Raw genomic sequence first — 21332 nt, 5'->3', positions numbered from 1 at the left:
TTGTCTGAAACAGTGGTTCCCAAAATGGACGTTACTGCCCCCTGGGGGATGGTGGGATTACCAAGGGGGGCACTAAGAGGCAAGAGGGTGGCAGGGGGTGCTGGAGGGGCACACCAGGCTCTGAAAAGCATGCACCAGAGGGTCAAGTTGATCTGTTTTGTTGAATCAATTGAACTAAATGGTTTTAACTGGGTTTTGAATAAATGTGCAATTAATTGTTACTGTTCTGGATTTTATTATTTATCTTCCTTAGGGGGTTGTGCAAACAGCTATGCTGAATGTTCTTTAAAGGGGCACAGAGGATGAGTTTATGAAACCAGAGGGGAGGGTGTAGCCTGAAAAAGTTTGGGAACCGATGTCCTAAATTTTCTACCTCAGGGGTGAGGAAGGTCTGGCTCTCCAGAGGCTGGTGTTGGACTCCAGACCCCATCAGCCCCAGCCGCTGTGGCCAGTGGTCAGGGACAAAGGGTGTTGTAGCCCAGCAGCCTCTGGTAAGCCGCAGGCTCCTCACCCCTTCTCCATATATGTAACAGGTAGACCTTTCCTCAGTCATATGCAGGGCAGACCCAGCCTGTTAGGCCCCCTTGTTGTCCTGTGTGAATTGGGGGTGGGCCCTAGTACTGTACACTCTTCTTTGGGTGCAGTGGGAAGCCATTGCTTGTAGTGACAGGGAAAGCTGGGCATTTGGAAAAGCATTATGGATCTTCTCATCAAGGAAACCTTGAGAAGCTCCCAGTGACCCCCAGGCCACATTCACACCATACATTTAAAGCACCATCATACCACTTTAACAGCCATGGCTTCCCTCAAAGAATCCTGGGAACTGTAGTTTGGTAAGGATGCCGAGAGTGGAGTTAGCCTGAGATTTCCCTGCCCTGCTCTGGGTCCTGTTCAGTAAAAAATATTCCTTGCTGGTTCAGTAAAAAATATTCCACCCCTGGCAGCTTTATCACCATCACTGTCAGGCTTATGAAAAATATATTGGCACCAGCAGCAGAAAAGGTGAGCTGGGGTATTGGTGAGTTCCGTTCTGTACGAAGATGTCACATACACACCCTGAGCCTCTCCTGCATTTCAAGCTGAAAGTTCTTAACAAAATGTTTGGCTCAGCCCTATTCAAAGTGAACTTGGTTGTTCTCGTCACTCCTGTGTTCCACAGAAACATGTTCGAGTATCGAGTATCACCGATTGAAAAACACACACAAAGTTTTGAATAAAATATTTTTCCCCTGTAAAAGTTTATTTGTAGCCTATTTATGGCTATAAAAACATACATTATTTAGCAATGCAAATAACAATACAACTCAACATTATACACATACAGTGACACACTTGCCATTTTATTGATAGGGTTGCCAGTTGTTATTATTTATTGAATACGGCCCTATACCTGGAAGTCTCAGTTTCCAACAGTATTTTTCATTCTAAGGAGAAATACCACCTGTCAATACGCATGGAAAGGAACCACTTCTCCTGCCTGAAGAAATCAAGGGAGAAGAGCGTGCATGTGTCAGACTCTGTCACAGTAAAACGTCCTTTAGAAAATACTGTTTGAATTACCCAAAGTGTTAGCAAGGGTGGGTGTGCATGGTGGTTTCAAGCACACTTAGCTAGGCAATAAAAAGGAAGGTGGGAAGCAGCTTTGGGCGAGGTAGGTTTGTTTTCTCTGGAGGAATAATAGAATCATTGCAAAGAACTAGCCAATGTCCTTGAACATAATATTCATGTCTCGAAAAGTGGCACAACACAGTAATGGAAAGGTCTCCGGTTAACGGATCTTAATCCGGGGCTCAAGGAGAGCGGTTTTTCCTAGCCCTTATCTGAGCATGTGAGCCCCAACACTGTATAAACATGTCAAAACAACTGCACATCAGAAGCAAAAAGGCTGTAACAACAACAAGGCGTGAGGAAAGGAAGGGACAGGGAAGGGAGCAGAAGGCTGTATTGCTTTTATTATAATACTGTGAAAACCCAAATAAAACTTTCTATCTATCCAAAGAGGCATTAACGCCAGGAAGACTCCAGATCAAACACGCCCATTGAGGGCTGCTATCTTGACCTCCATTTGCCACCTCCTCTCTCCCTCCACCCCCTTTTAAGGAGCTGGGGCTGGAGAGAGAAAGACGCAAGGGAAAAGAGCCTTCCCTCCAGGTACCTGCCACACATTATCCTCATCCCAATAGCTAACCTGCATCAGGTAATGTGGAAGAGGATAGGAGACGAGGTTGTCAGAGAGAACAATGGCTGGATTTTTTGGTTTGGACCGTCGTACCTTCAGAGCAAAGCTTCTTGGCAAAGCTAGCTGCCAGCCTCAACGCAAGGTTCACAAGATTCAGCAGCCTGTAGGCCCAGCTGTCACCACCAGAGGGCGACAGTGCACAGTAAACTCTGTGCAAGAGTCTTTGCCAACCTGTTGCCTTGCAAATGTTTTGGTTCACAACTGCCAGTGGCCCCGAAAACGCAACCCTGGCTAGGGCTGGTGGGAATTGTAGCCTAAATGGGAACTGTCCAAAATATCTGGGACACCAGATTGTTAAATATATGAGGAATGTACACACATCTAACAATATATTAACAATATAAATTAACAAATGCATTTAGAACACTTACAACAGCTTGGGACTTCAGAAGGCCTCTTTGTGCTCAGCAGAGAGGTTTTTTTTGTTCCAACAACGGAATTTAGATGTAGATCTATTTATTGTATTGACAGTTCCACCCTGTGCCCATGACATAGTTCCAAGTGAGCATATATAGGATTGCACTGTAAATTAACACATTTATTCTCCTGGCTTTCTTTGTGACTGCTGAGCTGCCCCCTGGAATCAAAGCTTTTGCTACAGCATGGGGCTAAAATTCTGAAGCAGGAGACACCTTTCTCTTCCCACACCTTGTTCATTATGGGATGGGGGTTTAGAAAACAACGTGAGCTTGGACTGAATTGGATTCTGTATAATGGTTAACTTCCCTATTGTAGAATCCAGATCTTTCAGTGCAAAGTTCACCACCTTGGTACTGGTGAAACGGCTGTGATCCTAAGATTCTGTGACTAGGGAAATCCATTTCAGGGCATCAAAATCAGGTTCTTGCAATATAATGTGTGTGCCTCGGCCGATACCCATGGAATTTGGGTTCTGGAGTACGGCCCGATTCCAAGTCTCTGTTTTCTCCAAACAGCCCAGGGTCTAAGGCTCCCATACAAGGCACGTCCAGAAGAGGTATTTTATCCATGAGACTTCCACAACCACTGGAGTCCTTTTCAGAACCTCTTTTGTCTACAAACTGCTCCTCAAAATGGAACCCACAGGAGTCCTGGCTGCCTAGCATCCCAAAGAGAGGTATCTTCAAGTCCTCCAGGCTTGCACAGTGTTCTTCAAGATGACCTCTCACAGGTGTGAATTGCTTCCCAGTGGAAAGGTCAATGCCAGAACCTTCTATCAATACCGACGAGAAGTCTATATCTTCAGCCCATCCTTTTCCTCCAGCAGTTGGAAAGCCAACTGGAAACCCAAGGGATTCCTCCACAGAGGAACTCTCAGAACTTGAGGTCCCCTCGTTCTCTTGGAACCCAGAAGAAGACTCCCCTGTCACCCACCCTGTTGAAGCAGGGACCCCTGGCACCGTTAAATCTGGCAAACCTGACTGAGAACTTCCATAGCCGGAAGATGGCAGAGGTGCTTCCAGGCCCATGCTGGCCATTTGGCAGTTCAAGCTTTTCTTCTGGAATCGAAGCACTTCCGTGTAGGGTATGGGGCTTCCGCTATCGTCATCGTCATCTTCCTCATCTTCCTCACTTTCTTCTGACGGCACAGAAGGACTCAGTGCTGAGTGTTTCTGGGGGCCAGTCCTGTCCCTCCTTCCTGATTCGACAAGTGCTGCTGTACACGTGATGGGATACACCTTGATTGCTTCCTTTTCACCAATCAGCAGCAACTTTGTTGGGCCTTTGGAAAAATCCTAATTAGGGAGACAGAATGTGGTTAACCATTTTAGAGGCATATGGCTAGATATTTTTAATTCTGGATATAACATTTATCTATTTCCTTAGTTACTTATACACTCCTTGACTGCAAAAACAAAAAACCCTCTAAGCAGTTAACGGGAAGTATTTAAATTATCCGTAAAAAGTTAAACAGAATTAAAAACCTTTTAAAAAATAATTAAAATGAACAGCAAAATATATTAAAATATGTCAACATTTCATCTTGAAGTCACCATGACATACGACTTTAAACTAGGACTGATTATGCGAATGGTCAATAGCTAAGGAGGTTTTCGGGATGGGGGAGAGATTAGCTTCTGTTCACATTTTAATGCAAACCTACCTGGTTTGCACTTCCTAGATAAATTTTAAATTCACACTTCTCTGCATTTTGAAATGCCATTCTCCGACCAAAAAAAGTAATGTGTTAGGGGGGAGTGTGAGTAAAATTGCAAATATTAGCGAAACTAACATACAAAACCTCTTTATACAATATGGAAAATTGCTGTCAAAAATGTGCGTGTTAACAGCGTTGCATTGAAAAAGGCATATGATGGAAGAAATGCACACTAAAATGCAGAAGAATTTTCATAATGCCTTTTTTTCCATAGCACCTCTTAAATATATATGAGATTTCTTGATTTACAAAAGTATGTGCAACATCCCCTTTTTCAAGTTCCGTTTTCTACAGATCAGTTTCATTTGTTGTGAGACATTAGTGTTACATTAGGAAGAAAAGGGGGAAAGAGGTGGAGGGGGGAGTGGTGAGTGGGGTGGGGTGGGGTGGCAATGCTTCTGTTCTACTTAGTGTATGTGTGGGGTCAATACCTTTTTTTAAAAAAATGCAAAATGATGTAGAAGCGTGGAAAGCTGGAAAAACGAGAAATGGAGAGAAAGTAAACTCAACAGATTCATCCATCCCTAAGAAACGGTGCAATCAAGTGCAAAGTAGAACAGAAATGCATGCTTGCAAATATTTAAAATGCAGCAAAATTCCCAGCTCTACTATCCTTGCATCCCTTCCTGTCTACCAGGAGCTGTAGGCAGTAGCAACACTGTCAAAAGTGTGTCTGGCTTATTACAGTGGTATCTTGGTTCTCAAACTTAATCCGTTCTGGAAGTCCGTTCCAAAACTAAAGCATTCCAAAACCAAGGCTCGCTTTCCCATAGAAAGTAATGCAAAATGGATCAATCTGTTCCAGACTTTTAAAAACAACCCCTAAAACAGCAATTCAACATGAATTTTACTATCTAACGAGACCATTGATCCATAAAATGAAAGCCATAAACAATGTACTGCAGCCACACAATCAGTCAGTCAGTAGCTGAACTGGGTTCCACACAGTCGCAAAAACAAACAAAAAAGCCGCAAAAACAAAAACGCAAAATAAATAGGAAAAACAGACATACCTGAGCGTAACACTCAAAACGGAAGTGTGGCACTCAAATCGGAAGCGCAACTCTCAAAACGGAGCACGTTAGGCTTCCGGAAAAAGTTTGCAAACCAGAACACATAATTCTGGGTTTGCAGCATTTGGGTTCCAAGTTGTTTGAGTACCAAGGCGTTTGAGAACCAAGGTACCACTGTATAAAGCAGCATTATCTGTTCCGTATACAAGGTGTTTCAGTCCTTGGTTTCAAATGCAGAAGTTCAGTCAGGTTCATGTCTCTGGCAAGAGGAAAGAACCTTGCCATTTGATAAAAACCACAGAACAGGGAAGTAATCTACCTTCCTCCTCCTGTTCTTCAACATCTACACAAAACCCCCGACTGAGGTCATCCAGGATTTTGGAGCACGATGTGAGCAAAATGTGGGTGGCAGACAGCTCTGCTTCTCTTTGACATCTGCGAGCGTGGCAGCAGAGGTGCAAGATTGATGTGTTGTCTTGGTAAATGTCTGGATGAGATCCAATCAACGAAAGCTTAATCCTGACAAGGCCGAGGCACTGTTGGTGTGGGGGGCCCTAGATCAAATAGATGAGATGCAGCCTGCTTTGAGTGGAGTTATGTAGCTTGGGGGTACTAATGGATCCATTACGGTTGCTTGAGGTTCAATTAGCCTTGGCGACATAGAGCACCTTTCATCAGCTTCAACTGGTGGCCCAATTGCACCCCTATCTGGACAGGGGCAGCCTAGCTTCCGTTGTCTACAATCTGGTAATCTCTAGGTTGGGTTACTTCTATGTGTTATTTGTAGGGCTGCCTCCACAGTCAGGGATGCGGGTGGCGCTGTGGGTTAAACCACTGAGCCTAGGACTTGCTGATCAGAAGGTCGGCGGTTCGAATCCCCGTGACGGGGTGAGCTCCCGTTGCTCAGTCCCTGCTCCTGCCAACCTAGCAGTTCGAAAGCACGTCAAAGTGCAAGTAGATAAATAGGTACCGCTCCGGAGGGAAGGTAAACGGCGTTTCCGTGTGCTGCTCTGGCTCGCCAGAAGCGGCTTAGTCATGCTGGCCACATGACCTGGAAGCTGTACACCGGCTCCCTCAGCCAATAAAGCGAGATGAGCGCCGCAACCCCAGAGTCGGTCACGACTGGACCCAATGGTCAGGGGTCCCTTTACCTTTACCTCCACAGTTAGGAAACTGCAGCTGGTACAGAATTCAGAGTCCAGATGGTGAACCAATTCTGGTATGTCTGCAGTCACTACCAGTTAAGTCTCCAAGCTCAATTCAAAGTGCTAGATTTGACCTATAAAGCCTTATGTCGCTCAGGACCCCAATATCTCAAGGACTGCCCTCTCCCCACATGAACCAATCCAGAACCTGACAGTCATCAGGTAGGTCCAGAGGGTGGCAGTACAAGAATGGGCCTTTTCCATGGTGGTTCCCCACTTCTGGAATGCCCTTGGCGCCACCTTCATCCATTTTTAAGTGCCAGGCAAAAACTTCCCTTTTCCCCGGGGCTTTTGGCTCTTGATTAGAAGGGCTTCAGGTATTTGTGCCCTTTTAGTGGAAGACTTGTTTTTTATTTGTATAGCTGTGTTTTTTAGATTTTTATCAGCAGTTTGTTATACTTGAGTTTAGTGTTTTGTTTTTTCTAAGTTGCTTTGGGTCACTTTTGTGGGGAAAGTGATAATAAAATAAATAAATAAATAAATAATCAATCATCCCATACCAAAGCTTGAGGCATCTTGATTGGATTATTCATCTTTTTGTAGCAGCAGAAGACAATAAAGGCACCAGCAGGGAGCATGAGTAGCAATGGAACAGCAACAAAGACCCAGTTTTCTGCTGCAGAAGAAAACAAACAAACGAAGCAGTTAATACTGTATTTGGGGTAAGTTCTTCCCCTTTCTCCACTTCAATCTGTTTTATTGTTCTGTTCTTCCTGGTCTCTTAATGAAAAGTGGTGTTTTTTGTTGTTTATCACAGACAGAATGAAATTTTCACTGAACCAGGGAAGCAGGCAGAGGGCCTTCTCGGTAGTGGCGCCTGCCCTGTAGAACGCCCTGCCAGCAGATGCCAAGGCAATAAACAACTATTTTACTTTTAAATGACAACTGATTAGGGAAGTTTTTAATGTCTGATGCTGTATTGTTTTTAATATTCAGTTGGAAGCTGCCCAGAGTGGCTGGGGAAACCCAGCCAGATGGGCGGCGTATAAATAAATTATTATTATTATTATTATTATTATTGATAAAACAAAGCTTCCTTGGCACACAATGTCTCTGTATATATTCCTGGAATGTGGGGCTGCTCAATAAGAGGCCACAGGGATTTGTTCCCATCTACATAAAGAGGCAAAGCTATCTGCTTTAGCTGTGTGATCACAATGCAACTTCAAACATCCATTTGCACCCATCTAAACTGCATGTGCACAAGTCTGTCCTGCACGTGCTGGATCAGGGCAAGTATACAAAATGGACAGTAAAGTCTTTGCACAGGCACCCCCATTTCCTCCTTCCCTGTACCTTTTTCATGCAAGAGAGTGCAAACTGGTTTCGAGTAGTTGCTCCATTTTTCACTCACAACAGCACGGGCACGGAAGCAGTATCTGCCACTGCTCCAGTGTGTCGTGTCGAAGCTCAGAACTTTCTTCTTCATCTCAGTGTAGTTCCTCTGGCAGATAAGAAAAGCAAAGGGGGTTGAAATCGACAGTGTCAGGGACCATGCTGAGGAAGGCTGCACTGAGGAGGAACGGTGGGAGCCTTCCCCTCCCCCTGCTCCTGATCAGGATCCTGAATCTTCCCAGGAGCAGGAGGACAGCATAGATTTGGAACAGTGGTTTGCAGAGGGGCATAGTTCTGAAGGCAGAAGCTGGGAAATACTGGATGGGGGACAGCTAGGAGGAGAAGAACTGGGAGAGAGAGAGTTAACAGACTCACTGTTGCTTGAAAGCGTTCATTTGCTCAGCCCAAGGTCAAGAAGAGCAGGTAAGAAAGCACAGTGGTTGCGAGCTAAGGTTGCAAGACGCGGTAGTGATGTGGGTGACTAGGGAGGAAGTGGGTGGAACCCTTAATTGGGAGCACCTTCATTTCGATGAATGTATTCTTTGTTCTCTCACTGTGATCATTAAAGTTTCTAACTGGTAAGAGACTCCTTTCTCTTTGTTCTGCTTATCTTTTGCCAAAAGGGGGAAGGTTTCATGGTCCGGGTTACAGGCAGTCGGAGTCCCAGCTTGGTACCTCTGGACCGGGGTAGAGGTCGGGAAGCAGGAATCAGCAGTCCAGGGGTCCACGAATCAGGAAGCCAAGAGTCCGAGGGTCAAAAAACCAGGAGTCAGGAAGCCAAAGCACAGCTAGATGGGTAGCATGTTGTTGTGGCAAAGAGCCAGAGGGAAATGCTGGTCTTATATACCCCTCCCGGCCCTTGCCACCAGGTGCTACAAGTCTTCTGTCAAGCCTCACCTGTGCGGCCGTGCCTTGCCCTTCCAGGCCAAACTCAGGAAGGCCCCAGTCCTGTGAGGCCCTACCAGTCACAGGGCCCGGCTCCTGCACACACTCCTAACAGAAGGAAGCCAATTCCCTGAACAGACAGGGATATCAGCAAACATTAACTTTGGCTGAGACTAGGGTTTTTTAATTTTTTTATTATTTTACATTTAGAAACTTGCATTTCATTGGGAAACCGGGGACAAATTCACACTTTTTTTATACATATAAAACACAAACTGAAACACAGCAAGTGTTTGAAAATTTGCGCTTTCTGAATTTCACCATGCACTTCTCCAGCCAAATAATGTGTAGAAAAATGCATACATTGTGGAAGTTGAAAATAACACACAAAAATGCATTATAGGAGGGGAAATGGGGTGGCAAAAATGTCTAAACTAGTCAAAGTGGCATGCAAAATGTGGTTAACAGGAGAAACGTGCACTAAAATACTGACAAATTCTCACAAGAATTTAAAAACAATGGAGGGGATAAATTGCTTCAGAAATGCAGAGAACTGGACTTAAGGTTGGAAAAAATGAGAAACTGAGTTTTGAAATTGACAGACTTGCCCATTCCTTGTCCACCAAGAGGCATTAGCCTGGTTCAAGAACGATTTCAAGCCAGGCAAAAAACAGCTGGGGTACAAGGCAGGGCTAGTGAGGGGGTATGGCCTGGGGAGAGTGTTATGTACTGAAGTTCTCACCCTGGGCCAGCAGGGGGATACTGTAGATAGTTATGCAAATAAGGGATTGAAAGTGACGTTCAGTGATTCGATAGTTTTAGAAAATTGTTACAGTTATGTTGTACTGGAGCTCTATATAAGCAGGCTGACTGAACCCTTCAGTTCAGTTCTGTTCTGGCCTGTTCACCCACAACTTAACAGAGAGTACCAAGGGCCAGACAGAGACGCTTGGAGGGCCACATTCAGCCCCAAGGCCTGAGGATCCCCGCCCCTGGTTTGAAGTATACACCAGCACTCCCTGCTGCAGCTGCACTTTGAAGAGGTCCACTGCACCACACACAGGAGGCTTTTCAATGGAAGGAAGGGTGGGATACAAGTTTAATAAGCACTCCCTAAGCAAGCCCTGAAATGAGGAAGGATTGTTAAATGTAAATGACAATGACTTTCAAGAAGGACGTCTGAGGATGATTTTGAAGTTGCATATCCACCACCTACTTACTGGTTTCCCTGCTCCATCGATGCCATACTCCAAGTCATAGGTCAGGTCTTGAAATGTGGCCTTTGCACAGGATGGGTAGGAGAAAGCAATGCTTACATTAAGAGCATTTTCAGTCTTTTTCAGTTGCAGAATTGGGGGAGCAAGTTCCACTGGAAATGATTGGACAGATGTTAGGGCAATATTGAGACAGAGAGGAGTAAATACCCCCACCCCCCAAATGCTTGGTTGTTGCCAATGTATTCCACATCTCAATTATGCAATAATACATATCATTCCGCTTTATCTGGCATTCTGCAATGCTTCCTGAATGATACCACATTACTACTGTCCGGTACAAAACTCTTGAGCTATAGAGCAACAAAACTGGGACTCAGAACGTGGTATAAAAAGTGACAGAATTTCAGCAGGAAGCTACAGGGCATGTGCTGACAGGAAATGAAGGCAATATGCTTGCTCTGAAACTTTTACAGGTACAAGTAGTATTTTGAAGAGAGATTGCATATAGACACCTCAGTGCCACCCTGAGCACAAATCATCATGAGTGCACAATTTTAACTATATGTCTGGAATCATCCTAAAATTCCTGCTCATTTATGGGCCTGTCAGGTAAGCTACCTGGGCCTTTCTAAACCACAGCATTGGCTCAATCTCAGCTTCCCCAACCTGGTGCCCTCCAGATATTTTGGACACAGTTCCATGTCTTTCTGCTTCACTGCCAATGAGTGCCAGGTTGGGGAAGGTTAATCCCATCAGGTATGTTATCATAGAATCATAGAATCATAGAGTTGGAAGAGACCACAAGGGCCATCGAGTCCAACCCCCTGCCAAGCAGGAAACACCATCAGAGCACTCCTGACATATGGTTGTCAAGCCTCTGCTTAAAGACCTCCAAAGTAGGAGACTCCACCACACTCCTTGGCAGCAAATTCCACTGTCGAACAGCTCTTACTGTCAGGAAGTTCTTCCTAATGTTTAGGTGGAATCTTCTTTCTTGTAGTTTGGATCCATTGCTCCGTGTCCGCTTCTCTGGAGCAGCAGAAAACAACCTTTCTCCCTCCTCTATGTGACATCCTTTTATATATTTGAACATGGCTATCATATCACCCCTTAACCTCCTCTTCTGCAGGCTAAACATGCCCAGCTCCCTTAGCCGTTCCTCATAAGGCATCGTTTCCAGGCCTTTGACCATTTTGGTTGCCCTCCTCTGGACACGTTCCAGTTTGTCAGTGTCCCTCTTGAATTGTGGTGCCCAGAACTGGACACAGTACTCCAGGTGTGGTCTGACCAGAGCAGAATACAGTGGCACTATTACTTCCCTTGATCTAGATGCTATACTCCTATTGATGCAGCCCAGAATTGCATTGGCTTTTTTAGCTGCCGCGTCACACTGTTGGCTCATGTCAAGTTTGTGGTCAACCAAGACTCCTAGATCCTTTTCACATGTACTGCTCTCAAGCCAGGTGTCACCCATCTTGTATTTGTGCCTCTCATTTTTTTTGCCCAAGTGCAATACTTTACATTTCTCCCTGTTAAAATTCATCTTGTTTGTTTTTGCCCAGTTCTCTAATCTGTCAAGGTCGTTTTGAAGTGTGATCCTGTCCTCTGGGGTGTTAGCCACCCCTCCCAGTTTGGTGTCATCTGCAAATTTGATCAGGATGCCCTTGAGTCCATCATCCAAGTCGTTGATAAAGATGTTGAATAAGACCGGGCCCAAGACAGAACCCTGTGGCACCCCACTAGTCACTCTTCTCCAGGATGAAGAGGAACCATTGATGAGCACCCTTTGGGTTCGGTCAGTCAGCCAGTTACAAATCCACTGAGTGGTAGCATAGTCAAGACCGCATTTTACCAGCTTCTTTACAAGAATATCATGGGGCACCTTGTCAAATGCCTTGCTGAAATCAAGGTAGGCTACATCCACTGCGTTCCCTTCATCTACCAGGCTTGTAATTCTGTCAAAAAACGAGATCAGGTTAGTCTGACATGACTTATTTTTCAGAAATCCATGCTGACTATTGGTGATCACAGCATTCCTTTCTAGGTGCTCACAGACTGTTTGCTTAATGATCTGCTCCAGAATCTTCCCTGGTATTGATGTCAGACTGACTGGGCGGTAATTATTTGGGTCCTCTCTTTTCCCCTTTTTGAAAATAGGGGCAACATTTGCCCTCCTCCAGTCTGCCGGGACTTCGCCTGTTCTCCAGGAATTCTCAAAGATGACTGCCAGTGGTTCTGAGATCACATCTGCCAGTTCTTTTAATACTCTTGGATGCAGTTCATCTGGCCCTGGAGACTTGAATACATCTAAACTAGCCAAATATTCTTGTACTATCTCCTTAGTTATTCTGGGCTGTGTTTCCTTTGCTGAATCATTTGCTCCAAATTCTTCAGGTCGGGCATTGTTTTCTTTATCGGAGAAGACTGAGGCAAAGAAGGCATTGAGTAGTTCAGCCCTTTCTGTGTCCCCTGTTTGCATTTCACCATCTTCTCCTCTGAGTGACCCCACAGTTTCTTTGTTCTTCCTTTTGCTACGAACATACCCATAAAAGCCTCAGTTATGTACTGAGCTGAATAGGATCCAAAAGGCAGCAGTCTGATTGGTCCTAGAACAATAGGATTTAGAATGCAGCAGTCTGATTGGTCCTAGAACAATGCAGCAGTATGATTGGTCTGCAGGAGCCACCCAATCCAGCTCCAGGTGGAAGTGAATCCACAACCTGATTGGCCCACGGGAGAATCCCGGAATTAGCCAATCACGTTTGGCCCATTGTGTAAATAATGTATATAAAGCAGATATTGTGGGGGAACTTCGATTCCTCCTCACCACTATGAGCTGAATAAAGAGCATGAAATCCACACTCGACTCTGAGTATATTTCAAGGTATTAGTGTTTTATCCCTATCTGCCAGGCTGTCTGGAGAGAAAGGAACCTCTGGCCTTATAAGAAGTTCCCCTCTCTTTCACTTATTAGGTCTTCTGGGACAGAATTGTGAGCAGAACCTTCCATTTCACAAAATAACAATTGGCAGCATTAGTACAACCGCCCTCCGCTCCTTGATCTCAGGGTCCTACCAGCCATACCTTGAACAGTGTAGTCAATATTATTCAGTTCCACCCATTTAGAAGAGGCCATCCCAGAGTTATTCTTCATCTGAGCTTTCACATGGACTGAGTATCTGTTGTCCAGTTCTGGAGGCATGCAAGTTATGTTGCAGACTGTTTCAGAGATGTCCCTACAGGGTAAGAAGTCGTCCCATTGAAGTCTGTAAGGCTCCCTGCAGGAAGAAGCCACAGCGGTGGCAGGTTAGTATTCAGATTCACATGAGGATGTGACGATTTCAATTCTGAAGAACAGTCAGCAGCCAATTGTCGCCAGGGGTGGAGATTAGATGGGGCTTTGCCAATACTCAGTCCCTAAAGGATCGTCTTTGTTTTTAAATGACAAGCTCAACAAAATATCTGAGAAAGTATACCATTCTTTATAGACGTATGATTTAGAAGAGCTGTCACGAAACAAAATAACCTTGCCTGCATAGCAATTTTTTTACAGAATATAAATATGGTTTATATGCAATATAAACATACATATACATACACATATAGGCCACATTCACACTATATATTTAAAGGACTATGTTGTCATTTTAAACAGCCATGGCTGCCCCCAAAGAGACCTCTGTTTCCCCTCACAGAACTACAGTTCCCAGAGTTCCCTGTGAAGAGGGATTGATTGTACTGAGAACTGTCGCTCTGTGAGGGGAATAGGCCCCCCCTAACCACTCTCAACACTCTTAACAAACTACAGCCCCCATAATTCATTGAGGGAAGCCATGACAGTTTAAAGTGGTACAACAGTGCTTTAAATGTATGGTGTGAATATGGCCATACTTGTTTCCTGTTTTGTTTAATGTGTGCATGTAACTATGCCCTTCACCCCAGAAATATATTGTCAAAGGATAAAAATGGAATGCCCAACCCAATAGCACTGTAAATTTCCAAACCAGTCTGAGCCTGACCTATGGACTAGGCCGTTCTGGCAAGCGACTGGTGTTACACAACGTATTCAAGTCAAAGGCCACTTCAGGCCAAAGCTATTTTTGCAGGTGGGCTTCCATTGCAAAACACCAAATACAAGTCATGCAATTAATGAGTATTTGGCGTTCTTGGACAAAACACCCACACCCACCCACCCACCCACCCACTTACTGCAGTAAGGCAAGTGATGGGGAAATGCTCTGGAAAGTGTGGGGTGACAATTACTTCATGTGACATTGGATAAGCTCCCTGCAATGAACACTCAATAAATGGTGGGCATGACAGCACCTCCCTGTAAACTTTGTGCAAACAAATCAGGTGTGAATGCTCAATAAACAGGTCATCTGGGAGACTGTCCTCCCCCCATCTTCTCTGAGAGGTGTGTGAACCTAGCTCATCCTGCACAAACAAGAAGATGATGTTTTTAATTGGGAGACATAAACACACCCACTGCCTCCAATTTCTTATGTGCTAGTAATATCCCAGAAAAATCAAGTGGAAATTATAGTCCAGCCTTTCCAAATCTGGTGTCGCTCAGATGTTTTGAACTACAACTCCCAGCAGCCACAGCTGCCAGCAAGTTGGTGGGAATTGTAGTCCAAAACATCTGGAAGGCTACCAAACTGGGGGAAGGTTCTTCTAGCCATTGCTCTTTTCTTTGATGCTCACATCCATTGAACAGTGTAGGTTACTCCAGGAAGGTCATCAGCAGCTGGCAGCCATGTCAAGAACAGATGGAAATCCTTCGACACGAGCGTCAGATTTTGAGGAGGTGATAGGTGGAATTCTTGGCCTGTTGGAAAGGAAGACTTCCTTAAGTGTCCTGGGGTTCATTTCGTCTTCACAAGGCTAGCCCAAGACTTTTCCTTGCTCAGGCAGAAGATCCAAAGGACAACCACCCTACTATTAATTCAGATAAAGCAAAGCCCACAGGGAACATCTGTGAGGAAACCTCATAATCTGGATGAGAATCCCACCCTTTGGGCCTCATTTATTCATTACCTGAGTTGGGAGTATTCTTATTAATGTTAATTAGTTGCATTCTTGCACTCAAGTGCCTCAAAGCAAATCACACGGTTAAAAAAAAAGAACATAACAAAAACATTAAAATCAATTTAAAAACAGCAATAAACAAAAATTAAAACACTCCCCCAATAACCTATTTAAAAGGATCTTTCCTACCACCTCACCTAAATGCATTTCAAGCGTGGACAAAGGCTGGAACTGTGGAGAATCTTTAGTATATATGATATGGGCCTGCCTAATGGTTACCCCTCTCTGGTCCGAGGTCCTCACACTTGTTAATCTAATTCTAGAGAAATATTTGACATTAGTGGATGTTGAACTGTATCTCGGTGTAACAGGACCTCACTGAGGGGCAGAAACTGGATTCTGTGGGTGCTGACGCTGCAGTACAGTGGTACCTCTGGTTATGAACTTATTTCATTCTGGAGGTCCGTTCTAAACATGAAACTGTTCTTATCCTGAGGTGCGCTTTCGCTAATGGGGCCTCCCACTGCTGCTGTGCCACTGGCGCGCGACTTCCGCTCGCATCCCAGGGCAAAGTTTGCTACCAGGAGCATCTACTTCTGGGTTAGTGGAGCTCGTTTCCTGAAGCGTTCGTAAAGGGGACGATATGTAACCTGAGGTTCCACTGTATTGGGAAGAACGCCTCTTACCCCCAATTGTACAGCCATCAAACGTTCTGTTAACATTGGCAGCATACAAGCGGGCAGGTTTTCACAGGCGGCGGCAGGACAAGACGTTCTCTGACATTTGGCCTGCGTATAAAGGCTTATTTGCCTGAACTGGAGTTGAGCAACGGGCTTCTTCATCTAAGGTGGTTTGTTGAATTTGGGGGCTAGAGCAATAACCCTTGGCTTTCCCTTGTGTGTCTCTGCGAATGCGTGTGGATCAATGGATGGTACACACGAGTGCCTGTCTTTTGATACTGATGCAGTGACTCTCCTCTGTTCCATAAATGTGTCATTTTGTTGTTGTTGTTTTAAATAATATTTATTGAAGTTTTACAAACATTAATAAGTTTCAAAATTTAAACTTAAAAAATAAAGACAAAGAATAACCCTAATAGGATAAAAAAGACTTACAAAAATACAAAAGCAAGACACATGAAAAATACAAAATAGAGAACAGTTAACACGAAGAAAAAAGAAAAGAAAAAAGAAAAAAGAAAATCAATAATTTCATATCTTATACTTCATTTACTAGTTTCTTGACCTCCTCACACCTCCCTTTTTGTATTCCAGTTCAAATATTTAATTCAGCAAGTCCTTACCCTCTATCATTTGTCCTTACTCAGTATCTTAACCTATTATAAATATATATTTTCCACCATTGTCAATCCATATTTACATATTCTTGTTGATCTTTTTACCAACACCGCATATTTTCAATCCAACATCCCTCTAACATTCATTAATTTTACGGTATTTCTGCAAGTAGTCTTTAAATTTTTTCCATTCTTCTTCCACCACCTCTTCTCCCTGATCTCGGATTCTGCCAGTCATTTCTGCCAATTCCATGTACTCTATCATAAATGTGTCATTTTGGTACTGAATAAAAACTATAAACAATAATGATTTTTAAAGTGCTGCAGGGGAGAGAAAGGATGGTCACAACAAAGACAACCGACCTGTGCAAACCTGTGTCTTCTCAGCACAGTGAAGCCTGTTTCTGGGTGAGGCAATAAATCTATACTTGGGCTAAACTGCCTCAGACTGCAGGGTGGCAGAGCAGAGGCAAGTGTCATGTGACTGAATGCTCCTCCATTTTAAAAAAAACAGTTGGGGAAAGGTTGTAGCTCAGTGGTAGATCATCTACTTTGCAATCAGAAGATCTCTGGTTCACCTCCTGGCATCTTCAGGTAGAGTTGGGAGACAGACTCCCTGTCTGAAACTCTGGAGAGCGGCTGCCTGTCAGTGTGGGCAATATGGAGCTAGGATTCAGGATAAGGCAACTTCCCCCATTCTCTGAGCACTTTCACACAAATATGCCCTTCCGCACAATTTGTCCTCACAACAACTCTGTGAGGGAAAGGGATTGGCCCAAGGGCTGCTAACCACTATCTATTTCAAGGCTTTCTGTAATGATGCCCAGGAAATGTGTCATGGTTACATATGCATACATAGCGATGGCTTCTTAGAGAATGATCCCAAGCTATGAACTCCTGCAATACAACAATTTTGCCTTTTTAAAGGGGAAATGTGATTGCAGTTGCAATTATCAAAAACGGGAGCACTATAGACACCCATTAAAAGGTAAAGGGACCCCTGACCATTAGGTCCAGTTGTGGCCGACTCTGGGGTTGCGGTGCTCATCCCGCTTTATTGACCGAGGGAGCTGGCGTACAGCTTCCGGGTCATGTGGCCAGCATGGTGAAACCAGAGCAGCTCACGGAAACACCGTTTACCTTCCCGCCGGAGAGGTACCTATTTATCTACTTGCACTTTAACGTGCTTTTGAATTGCTAGGTGCACAGGAGCGGGGACCAAACAACGGGAGCTCACCCCATCATGGGGATTCGAACCGTGACCTTCTGATTGGCAAGCCCTAGGCTCTTTGGTTTAACCCACAGCGCCACCTGCGTCCCATAGACTCCCATTATACAGCTGCAAATAAAACGCTTTTAAGGGGACGACAGAGGACGAGATGGTTGGACAGTGTTATCGAAGCTACCAGCATGAGTTTGACCAAACTGCGGGCGGCAGTGGAAGACAGGAGTGCCTGGCGTGTTCTGGTCCATGGGGTCATGAAGAGTCGGACACGACTAAACAACTAAACAACAACAAAGTATGCTTTAAGTGCACTAGATGGTGATGGTGAACCTTATGGAAAATTCAAAGTATGTTTTTAAAAAAGCATTTTCAGAACGGTTTTTATATGTGTGTAGATTCCACCTACTACGTCAATATCCATCTTTGGTCAGGTGTTTGTCTACCCCACTTTGCTGCTGCTGAGCAATTTGGATAAGGAAGTGGGGGAGAATACAAACTTATTCGCAAAACAATATTTTACTAAACTTCCCTATAGGGCAAATATATGTAATTGGAAAGCGCCCAAACCACCCAGCAGGAAATGATAGTCTAGTATATATAAAAAAGGGAAGTGAAGATTATGCAAAAATGATCAGATCAAAAGAGAGACGGTGAACCAATCTTGCACAGCTGCCTGGCATTATCCCATTTCATATGTTGAAACACCCAGTTGATAACTTTAGGGCCATATCTGGAATTCTGTGGCTGAAATTCTTTTGGGAAAGTATCTGCGGGGTGTCTGTGATTTGGACAGGAGCACTGCAAAGAGGTGAGAGTCCACTTCCGCACCCAAATGCTGAAAACTCACTTAAAAAAATGAGTGCCTATTTACCTGTTAGGGAAAGTCCTTGGATGCCTGTAAGTTTCCCTTAACGGGGGGTGTAGCAGCCAGAGTTAGTATGTCCCATTTCAGTGCACCACCGCCACCAAAGCATCCCCTCCCTGGGTTACGTAGTGACACAAAGCAGCAACGGTGACAGCAGGTACTGACAAGATCTTGTGATCACCAATGCTGTGGCATTTGTTAAAGGGGCTGAGAGTTGTTGGGTGACTCCTATTTTCTTCAGAGAGCTACAATTCCTACAGTTCCCCAGGAAGAAGGATTGGTTGTTAACCATCCTGGAATAGGCCAACATGGTGAATAGGAGCAGCCAACGTGTCGCCCTCTATTTATTGCTTGGAATACAACTCCCATCATCCCAGGTCATAGGCCATGCTGGCAGGGGTTGATGGGAGTTGGAGTCTGACAACATCTTGAGGTCACCACATTTGAATAGGCTAGGGTTACCAGATGTCCCCATTTCCCGGGGACAGACCCCAAATTTGCAAATCTGTCCCTGGACAAATTCCATCGCTGGATTTCATTAAACATCCCAGGGAAATGTGACATCCTGGTCTCCTGGAGTAATATGCAGCTGGAGGGGTGGGAAGACAGTTTTTGCGCAGGCAGAGGCAGAGGTGGGGGGGATCGAGGAGTGCGAAAGAAGGGCTTTGCACCTTGCCCGGCAGAGAAATTGTGTGCCTTGCATCCCTCCTGGGCAACGGCGCGCTACCTGCCCGTGACTCCCGAGCCTCCCCCGATCTCCTACCCCCTTTTTTGTGAGGTCATGGGTGGGCGACCGTTGCCCAGGAGGGGTGCAAGGTGCACAGTTTCTCTGCTGGGCATGGTGCAAAGCTCTTCTTTTGCACCCTGTGAGACTAGCAAAATGAAGGGGGAAGGGGGCAGGAGATATGGGGAGGCTCGGGAGTCACGGGCAGGCGGCATGCAGTTGCCCAGGAGGGGTGCGAGGGGCGCAGTTTCTCTGCTGGGCAAGGCACGGAGGGGTGAGATGACTTCAATCCCCTCGGCCAACTGGAGCAGCGGTGGAGCTGGAGCAGAGCTGGGCAACTGAGCGTGAGAGAGAGCGTGAATGAAAGCGTGTCCCCGACGGCCAGGAACTGCAGAAGTCAAATTGGAGCAGGGAAGCCTTATGTTCTTTTAAGTTGAGGGTGCTTGAGTTGAGGTACCTCCATTGCAGGGGGTTGGCCTAGGTGCCCCTCAGAGGTCCTTTCCAAATCTGTGATCATCCCACAGTCATATTCTCAAACTCTGCTTCCACCCCCCAGGTTTCTCCTCTCCTCTGGACTTCTCAAGACAGCAAAACAGCTGATCTATAAATGTAATTGGGGATAATAAAGCTTGTAATTTTTTATTATTATTTTATTAGTCATTGGAAAAAAAATCTGGTAACCATAGAATAGGCCCCTGCAGAGGGTTCCTTCCACCGTGCAGAAGCTCAAAGCATTCAACGCTGCATGTAACAGCCCTCACAGCCCTGCTGCCCTCCCGATGCTTTCGACTGAAACTCCCATCAGCCCCAGCCAGCGTGTGAGAAAAAGGAAATCATTTTACACCCCACTTTCAGCCAGACATTCATTCCCACATCTCCTTTCTCCCTGCTGCCTTTTTCCATCTGAGTGTACTCCTTCCACACTGACAGACCGACAACCTTGTTCCTTGCCATAAATCGTCACTCCCTGTCAAATCCGGCCAGCAGCAGAGAGACTTTGAGAAAGTGAACCCAACAGCAGGCTCTCCTTTTTAGACTTTGCACCCTTTGGAGCATAACCCAGCAAACGTATCAGTAGAAACAAAAGAGCCAGAGGGAATTTGGGCTTACCGACTGTCCCTGAAGCCTGTCCAAAGGAAGCCAGCACCACAAGACAACAGACCCCCAGAAGAGACATCCTGGAAAGGCGTGCAGCAGCTCATGTTTGGGCCAGGAACTTCTGTTTCTTACTTTCACTTTGAGGTTTCCTGGCAGGAAACAGCACCTGTGGCACACGTGCCAAAGCACAGCAGCCACCTAGAGGACAGGAAGCACATTTACTTGCTGAATCTCCTGGATGTACATAAAAAGGCACCTTTGGCTGTTGTACTTAAGAGCCTGCTGCACTAGCCATCCCTGAAGTGTCTCTCTATCCCAACCCCTGCAGGCTTATTCGCTTACTGCTGTTGGTAGTGTTGTTCATGACATTTATATCCTGCCCTTCCTCCAGAGGATCCCAGGGCAGCAAACGCAAAGACTAAAACTGCAACTCAGACTTCTAAAAACAATTTAGAACTCCTAAAAGCAACCAGGATACATAAGGATGTGCTGTACGCTGTGCCGGATTTACGTATAAGCTAAACAAACTATAGCTTAGGGCCCCACTCTCTTGGGGGGCCCTAAATATTTAAAGGAAAAAACACTGGATGTACATTTCCAAAATGTAAGATAAAAACCGAATAAAATAAAACCTACATACAGCAACAGTGTTTTGTGTTGTGTAGGCTCCTGTGATGTAAGTAATGGGCCCCGCCTGCTAGCCTGCTCCCTAAAATATCACTGGTTTGCTCATTTCTATATCAATTAGTTTGATAAAATACATATTTTGTTATGTGCAAATGGCTTTAGATTCCTATTAGGTCCCTAAATTACCATATAGCACATATTCAACACAAAAAACCAGTGACAATTTGTTGTTGGCATAGGTCAGCTGGACATATAAAGGGCCCCATTACCTTCAGTAGCTTAGAGCATCATCAAACCTAAATCCGGCCCTGGTTGTACGGAGAGCTGACTTCTGGCACCAGACCAACTCTGCGTTACAAAGATGTCTGCAAATGTGATATGAACCCTTGTAGACGACTGCAGTGCCTGGAGACAGGCAGTCGAGTTGTGTATCC

The 21332-nt window shown here is 45.0% G+C and overlaps 1 protein-coding gene and 1 long non-coding RNA gene across 4 annotated transcripts in view; one reads left to right on the top strand and one right to left on the bottom strand.

Moving 5' to 3' along the window:
* Nucleotides 1-7761, top strand: part of LOC309537383 — a 51651-nt gene extending 43890 nt beyond the window's left edge. For all 3 annotated transcript variants that reach the window (XR_014221852.1, XR_014221853.1, XR_014221854.1), the window contains 2 exons: nt 7138-7256; nt 7352-7761. This is a non-coding gene — a long non-coding RNA (uncharacterized lncRNA). The remainder of the gene's footprint in view (nt 1-7137; nt 7257-7351) is intronic.
* Nucleotides 1502-20419, bottom strand: IFNLR1 (interferon lambda receptor 1). The gene is made up of 7 exons (XM_082231691.1): nt 20284-20419; nt 14739-14862; nt 13116-13309; nt 10035-10183; nt 7891-8038; nt 7095-7210; nt 1502-3954 (listed from the first exon to the last, which is right to left on the bottom strand). The coding sequence occupies exons 1-7, from the start codon at nt 20348-20350 to the stop codon at nt 3076-3078; spliced, it is 1677 nt and encodes a 558-aa protein (XP_082087817.1). The 5' UTR covers nt 20351-20419; the 3' UTR covers nt 1502-3075.
* Between the last annotated feature and the right edge of the window lie 913 nt (nt 20420-21332).

Source organism: Podarcis vaucheri, assembly GCF_965113315.1.
Source record: "Podarcis vaucheri genome assembly, chromosome: 7".
In the NCBI taxonomy this organism is placed as follows: Eukaryota; Metazoa; Chordata; class Lepidosauria; order Squamata; family Lacertidae; genus Podarcis; species Podarcis vaucheri.
Note: the sequence above shows the minus strand (reverse complement) of the source record. Positions and strands in the feature narration are given on the sequence as shown.

Bases quoted from the DNA above. Each gene is read 5' to 3' on its own strand.
- IFNLR1 (XM_082231691.1), bottom strand. From the start codon at position 20,350: ATGTCTCTTCTGGGGGTCTGTTGTCTTGTGGTGCTGGCTTCCTTTGGA. The intron at 14,863-20,283 runs GTAAGCCCAAAT...CCTTTCCAACAG, and splicing joins ACAGGCTTCAGGGACAGTCG to GCCAAGAATTCCACCTATCA. The intron at 3,955-7,094 runs GTATGGGATGAT...CTCCCTAATTAG, and splicing joins TCAAGATGCCTCAAGCTTTG to GATTTTTCCAAAGGCCCAAC.